The 7490-nt window shown below is 40.7% G+C and overlaps 1 protein-coding gene across 3 annotated transcripts; it reads left to right on the plus strand.

Annotated features, from left to right (window-relative positions):
• Positions 1–172: 172 nt before the first annotated feature.
• On the plus strand, positions 173–7254 carry LOC308411608 (serine/threonine-protein phosphatase 4 catalytic subunit B). Of its 3 annotated transcripts, none has more exons than XM_080905562.1 (9): positions 173–311; positions 961–1241; positions 2578–2629; positions 2718–2768; positions 4449–4550; positions 4663–4836; positions 4960–5086; positions 5207–5396; positions 6279–7254. In XM_080905562.1, the coding sequence occupies exons 2-9, from the start codon at positions 1132–1134 to the stop codon at positions 6406–6408; spliced, it is 936 nt and encodes a 311-aa protein (XP_080761688.1). In that variant the 5' UTR covers positions 173–311; positions 961–1131; the 3' UTR covers positions 6409–7254. The 3 variants fall into 3 exon arrangements, with proteins under 3 accessions (XP_080761688.1, XP_080761689.1, XP_080761687.1); XM_080905563.1 differs by having other exon boundaries at positions 188–272; XM_080905561.1 differs by having other exon boundaries at positions 231–436.
• Positions 7255–7490: the final 236 nt, after the last annotated feature.

Genomic DNA, 7490 nt, shown 5'->3' on the forward strand with positions numbered 1-7490 from the left:
AAGGGTTTTGAAATACTTTTCATACAATAAATATCGAGTTTATTTTTTTAAATTAATCACTTAAAAAAAGAAAACAAAAATAAACTTTTCATGATATTCAGTATTTGGGATGGACTAGTAAGCGATCTGTAAATTACCACTACAGTGAATGTCGGGTTGAGTAGACTGAGTAGTGCGCTTCCTATACCGGAAGTTACAGCCGACCTGCAAGTGTTCACGAGCACGGCAGGCGTAAACCGGCAAAGACGAGACCGGGGGAAGAAGAGGGGCCAGTGAGTGAGCCGACGCTCCATGGACTGAAATATATTAACGTTGGTTCTTTTCGTTTGCTCGCTGTTTTTGGTTATTCGAGTTGAGCCGTTTTTAAATAGTGTTATTCGCGTTAGCTAGTTTACTGGCGACATTAGCAGTAACCAGCGTTGACGCCGAAAACCAAGTAAGTTAGCCCAGGTCGGCATCGATTAGCCCGCTAACATGCAACATTTCAACTACGCTTAACACATTGCTTTTATTTTGTTTTTTTCTGGCACATAGATTATCTGTAGTTTGTTGGTATCGACTGTCAGACATTTTTGTGAAGCATCTGTTCAAATTCCCAAACAAAATGGTTGGCTAAGTTATCAAAGAATCAGTTGTTCGCTGACGTCGTTAGCTGTGATGTAAGCTAGCGTGCTAATATTAGCTTACTGCTACGCCCCGAGGCCTTACATTCCCTAACGAATAACATCAGTTTTCTGTGGGAGACTACTTTTATGTTAGGTGTGAACAAACTAGTCGTATGACTTTCACAGTGGTGTGTTAAATTGGCGTTTAGTTAGGGATTTCTATGTACGACCGGGTCTTATTTATCATACAGCAGACATTACCTAAACTGGATTATCCGCCTACCAGGTTGTTATTGCGATGTTTAGCTCGGAATTACTTCGGTTGAATAACCTAATTTATGTTTTTTGTCTGCAGTTCGTCACTCCGAGCATCGTCGTAGCAATACCCTGACGTTTAAGAGCTGAAGCCCCCCGGCTGCTTTCAAGGAAGTTTTTGTTTGGGCTGTTCGCTCTTGGAGCCACATATTTAAGCGAGCCCAGTGTGCGAGAAGAGGAGTGTGTGCCTGGTGTGTGAGCAGCTCTCCCTATGTGTGTGACAATGGGGGACATCAGTGACCTGGACCGACAGATAGAGCAGCTCAGACGCTGTGAGCTCATCAAGGAAAATGAAGTCAAAGCACTGTGTGCCAAAGCTAGGTAAGCATCAGTGTGCTTGGACCAACAGCACTTTTATTTAATCAATTATACACTCTCGATTCAAGGCAGAAAACTGTTTAGCTGTTGTCTTATTACTGAATACTTAAAGAACGGGAAGGATTGCGAATTAAACGTACTTTAAGAGGGGTGATATTTAGTAGAGCTTAAATATATTTATATGTAATGTTCAAAAGTAATGGGGCAGCCTCTTTGTCTTAACTATATGCAGACCAATGGCTGTTTCGACAAAGGGGTCACTACATGGGTGAGCTCCGCATGTTTGATTTGGCACAGTTTTACAGATGCCAAAAATTGATTAACTAGACTAGCCAGACCTGCATCAGACGCTGACCAGTTACAGCTGAGAATTTTAAAGAAAATATATTTATCTATTAACGATATATAACAGGAATAGTTTACGAGTTGTTAAAACTTAAACCCTCTGGTGACTGTTAAATGTCTATGCACTGTGCATATAAACATGCTACTGGGTATGTTGGGTAGACCTTGATCATGCAGTTTCTATACACAAATGCACAGTAAACAAAATAATATTTTTTATTTAAAGTTAATATTTTAATCAATCACCATATAAATGTTACGAATCCCACTGTCGCCAAGTGCTTGCTCATAGAGGCCCATTTGATTGTTTTCTCTGGGGATCTGACAGGATCTTTACTGTATAAAGCACTTTGAGGTCAGTGTTGTTGCTATACAAATAGAATTGAATTGAATTTTAGGACTAGGTTGTTTATAGACTAAATTTAATCAAGATTGAAGATCTTGGAGGAGTCCAGGAAAAAAAAAATATACGCAAAGGTATGCTACGATCATTATAGGATAAGGCGCAAGACCAATCACAGGCCTATTGTGAACTAGGAAGAACTGGGATAAGTCTACTGGATGCAAACTGCCATACAGACTCATTAAATGGAGCCTTATCCTGACTGACCTTTGTTAGCCAATCAGCTGCTCCTGGATATTATTAAATAATCAAGTAACTCAGATAAGGATGATGGAGAAACAATTTAAGCAATCTGATCTTAATTTGAAATGATTATTGTGGTTGGTGGAGGAGTGAAGGTGCCCCCCCCCCCCCCCCCCGGATCTGTCACTGGGCTTCAAAAAGTCGATCTGTTTAGTTTGGATATTTTTCAAGTTGCAGTTACATCACCTGTCAGCTGTGTTTCTGGAGTCACAACAGGAAACGGTAGATGTGGCCACTAGGGGGTGCTTGTCTGTAACTCAAGGATTGTTTTATGTCTGCTGTTAGTCTTGTGCTGTTGTGCGTTATTTGTTTATTAATAAATACACATATGTATTTTTATTTCTTTAGAGAGATTTTGGTTGAAGAAAGCAATGTCCAGAGAGTAGATTCTCCTGTTACGGTAAGTAACATCTACTCACTGTTGTCTCCGAATTTGCCTGGATGTCAGATAAATGTGGTAATAATGTTTCTCCTGTTATTTCTTACAGGTTTGTGGAGATATACACGGTCAGTTCTATGACTTGAAAGAACTTTTTAGAGTAAGTTTTTTTCTATTTGTTTTTAAAATCTCTTTTGCTTCTGATTGGGTTATATTTCATCGTTTAAGTATGATACTGCTGTTGCTGAGTTACAATCCTGCACAGCACTACTAAACTTGGTTAGTTATTAGAAATAAATGCAGCTTTTTAAATTTGATACTCTTGCCTGGAGTTTGAGTGTGTGACCATACTGAGTACTGATTCCATAACTGTATTAAATGAATAATTCGTATTCTTAATTCTGATGAAAATCTGGGTATCGTTCTTTATGTTTAAGGCAACGTGTCGCTCAGCTTTCACACTGCGCTCCTAAATTCATCAATAAATATATTTAAGAATATAAATCCAGTGAAAAGGTATTAGTAAAATTGGGGGGGGGGGGGGGGGGTACATTTTTATTTTTCAGCTAAAATATGCATGAGTCTCATTTCATACTGCTGTTACTTATGGACATCCTAGTTTCTCCTGTTATGGCTCTTCCTGTGAGTACACCTCCTCACACACTCACACAGTGAAGCTGACGAGAAACTTGGCATCATGTTATGTTGCTGTAAATGCTCCAGTAGAGGCTTCTCAATAAGATTTACAGCAGACGTAATGAAGAGCGAGAGTGGGTGCAAGCAGTACACTGCTGCTCCAATGTATCGATACCCAGTGTAGCTTTGAGTCAGTATTGGACCAAAATGTCATCCAAATAGTGAATTGATGCTAGTTTCTTTTACTAATCTCATGTGAGGTAATATTTTGAGATATGGTATGTAGGGCTGCACGATTAATCGTTAGAAAATTGCAATCTCGATTCATACTTATGTGCGAGCTCATTTCCAAATGACGATTTAAAAAAAAAAAAACGACGACGATTGTACCGCATTTTGATCCGGGACGTACTCTGCATGAAAACAAGCGCTCACTCTTCCTGCTCAACAAATGGCAAGGGCGGAGCCTTATACCACGTGATACAGAAGCTGTGCCTGTGATGCTAAAATTAGCAGGGAAACAACAACGGAGAGCACGTCAGGGATGACGAGAAAGTGACGGGAGAAAATCCGTCCTGGTCAACCACCCAAACATCAATAACGGGAACCTTATACAGCGCTTCCCTATACCCGTCGAACTCCCGCAGGCACAAAGAAATTACGGAGGCTATCACTTATCACCTGACCAAAGATATGGCTCCCATCAACTCTGTGCAAAACGAGGGATTTAGGAAAATGATCAACACCCTAGACAAACGCGACACAGTGCCGTCCCGCAACTATTTTTCTATTGTTGCACTACCTGCTCTATACACGCAGCGTCGAGCAACGGTGGAGATGGAATTTCAAGCAGTACAACATTTTGCAGCAACGACAAAATGTGAGACATTTGTTGTTTTTATGTTTATTTATTGTTTTTATGTTCAGTCTCAACTGTTACGAAGTTGATGTGCATTTAATAAGCGCGATAAATATTTATACTGGAAAAGAAAATCGTGAGAGAATCGTGATCTCAATTCTAAGCCAAAAAATCGTGATTCTCATTTTATGCAAAATCGTGCAGCCCTAGTGGTATGGTTCAATCTTGGTGCATTGCAGGTCTTGGAGCCCATTATTGTGAGTTGGGGAGGTAGAGACTTGTGCACATTAAATTACCAGTATGCATCTGTTTAAAGGGCTTCTTTTTCATTTTTCTGCATGACAGGTGGGAGGAGATGTCCCGGAGACAAATTATCTGTTCATGGGTGACTTTGTGGACAGAGGCTTCTACAGTGTGGAGACTTTTCTTCTGTTGCTAGCTCTTAAGGTAGTTTGTCTGTCCACTGCTGAGCTACACCAGTCACAGTTTTTACATTTACTTTCCCACGGGGTGTCAGAACTCCCTTTTCTTCATCTTTTATCTCTGCTGTACGATCCAGGTACGTTATCCAGACCGGATTACCTTGATCCGGGGAAACCACGAGTCCCGGCAGATCACCCAGGTCTACGGCTTCTATGACGAGTGCCTCCGCAAATATGGCTCAGTCACTGTCTGGAGATACTGCACAGAGATTTTCGACTACCTTTCTCTCTCTGCTATTATCGATGGCAAGGTTAGATACGTCATCCAGCACTTACTTCATATGTAGCGTTTTCTTCTGAACATGTTACTGCTTTTAAAACTCCCTGTGTAACGTAGCTGTTTCATTTGTTTTGATATAATTCTGTGTCTGTAGATCTTCTGTGTGCACGGGGGATTGTCTCCCTCCATCCAGACACTGGATCAGATCCGGACCATTGATAGAAAACAGGAAGTGCCCCATGATGGACCAATGTGTGACCTCCTGTGGTCAGACCCTGAAGGTACAGACAGTTCACTTGGACATCTAAAAATTGAAATTGACGTTAACAAGAAACAGCAGTGGAGAATTAAAGGACTGTATGACGGATGTGTTTGTGTGACCAGTTTCTCTCTGCTTTCAGACACCACAGGCTGGGGGGTGAGTCCTAGAGGTGCCGGCTACTTATTTGGGAGTGACGTAGTGGCTCAGTTCAACGCCGCCAACGACATCCACATGATCTGTCGAGCTCATCAGCTAGTTATGGAAGGCTACAAGTGGCACTTCAATGAGACGGTGCTCACAGTGTGGTCAGCACCCAACTACTGCTACAGGTACATAGCTACATTAATCTCAGATATCTTGAATGGGGAAAGATGTCCTCGTCATGTAAATACTGATTTGGTCCCTGAAATATTCCAAAGGCGGATCATGTTGTCTTAGTATTAACAGCAATTACCAGTGAAATTCCAGCACTATAAATTGAAATCTACAGCTTATGCAGGCCAATGTTAAGATTGCAAATGTTTGGAAAGGCATACCTGCTGCTGTGTAGAGACTTGCTGTACAACAAGTTGAACCATGTTCGGGTTTGTTCTAGCATCAACTGACGTCAGCTGAATTGGCCAGTCAAGCCTCCATTCATGGTGGATTACTTTATAAACAGACTATTTGTTCTGTTTACCTTACTACTGTTGAAATATGAGATGGTTACCCCTGTGACAAATAAGCATTAAAAGCCGTTGTGTAACATTTTGATTCCCCATAATGCTTCATGCATGTCAGTCTGCTGCTTTGACCCAATTGGCATAGATACAAAACAATACTCACTTTGGGGAATGCATTTTAACAAGCATAGTAGTAAGGAAACTTTTATCTATAGAGCAGTTTATACCGTTGTGCTATGGCTGGGTGATAAAACACTAAAAATAATTAAAGTGAAAGAAATTTTCCTCGATCAAAATATGAAACATGGTCTATATAAAGTTGATATAACTCATTCTATTCTTAACAGGCGGCATGAAAGGCCACTGACAATCAGAATAGATGGGATTACATACATTACATGACTAATAAAAGGAAAAGTTTCCAGTGATCAGGCATGGTTAAGGCCATCTCGGTGTTGTTTCATACCAAAGAAATGTTTGAAACTGTGCTAATTAAATATACACGAGGCTCTTTTTGTGTATAACCAATGTTTGTTCCTCTCCTAACAGATGTGGTAATGTAGCAGCCATCTTGGAGTTGGATGAGCATCTACAGCGGGAGTTCATCATATTTGAAGCAGCACCACAAGAGACCAGAGGCATACCCTCCAAGAAACCAGTAGCCGACTATTTCCTGTGAAGTCTTTGAGCAGACAGCCATGACACATCCAAATTTCCAGTACCGTTTCACATCAGCTGCCCTCCATCCTGCCGCTGGATCGTTCTGTCAGTGTGAACTCAAAGCAGTGAGACAGAAAACCTGCCAAACCCTGCCAAGCTCCTGCACAGCTTCAGCTTGAAGAGCTGGATTTTTTGCCCTACTGCCCAAGCCTGACAGAGCAGTCACTGTGGAAGGTGTAAGGACGAGGTGGTTAATGGGCCCATGACTGTTGTCATTTCTCTTCAGCTACATAAAGATGGCCATTTCTTTCTGCTCTCCTTCCATTTGTTCTCATCTTCCTCACTCTGTGTAGATATGAATTTCTCCTTTCCTGGCTCAACTTTCACTACAATTGTAGTAGTTTTTTTTTTTTTTGTCCCCCTGCTGTGACAGACACTGTCATTTAGTTTTAGACGTATTTGGAAGGAGTGCTGTTTTTTTCTTCTTCTTTTTTTTCCTTCTCCTTTTTCATGATTTTTCTAAAGTATGCAGCCGTAGGAAGCTTCAGTTTTATCATTTTAGAAATTCCTTCAATGCATATGTTGTCTCTGTTTTTGATTTTTGTATAATTGTTGCTGCCAGGATTAAACAAAATGCCCTCTCTTCTCTTTATTTGCTGTTTAACTGTCTCCCACCACATGTGCTCCTTTTAACAAGAGCTTCCCGAGAGCTCCACACCCTCACATCTTAACACCAGAGATGTAACGACTCCCAACACGAGTCATGTATTAACCATTGCCCTCTTAATTTCTTTTAATCTACACTTCTCTGTAGGTGTGTCAATTTTGATATTGTGAAAATAAAGGTTTTGTATCTATGCTGATATATCAATTCAGTTGCACCTCCTTATGAAAGATGGCTACAAATCCACAGTTGTCAGTTTGTTATTTAAAGCAGACTTAAAAAAATCCTCTTGTCTAAGATGTTAGTCACAATACACTAATTGTCAAAATAGCATCATTGTTTGTTTAGACCAGGGGACGGAAACCTGCGGCTCTTTAGTCCTTATACTGCGGCTCCGGGTGGTTTGGGAAAAGAAATTAGAAGTATTTAGCTGAAGT

This window comes from Rhamphochromis sp. 'chilingali' (genome assembly GCF_963969265.1).
Source record: "Rhamphochromis sp. 'chilingali' genome assembly, chromosome: 15".
In the NCBI taxonomy this organism is placed as follows: Eukaryota; Metazoa; Chordata; class Actinopteri; order Cichliformes; family Cichlidae; genus Rhamphochromis; species Rhamphochromis sp. 'chilingali'.

Excerpts from the sequence above, each read along its gene's own strand:
- LOC308411608 (XM_080905562.1), top strand. The coding sequence starts at position 1,132 with ATGTGTGTGACAATGGGGGACATCAGTGACCTGGACCGACAGATAGAG. Across the intron at positions 2,630-2,717 it reads GAGTAGATTCTCCTGTTACG|GTTTGTGGAGATATACACGG; the intron begins GTAAGTAACATC and ends TATTTCTTACAG. Across the intron at positions 5,397-6,278 it reads GCACCCAACTACTGCTACAG|ATGTGGTAATGTAGCAGCCA; the intron begins GTACATAGCTAC and ends CTCTCCTAACAG.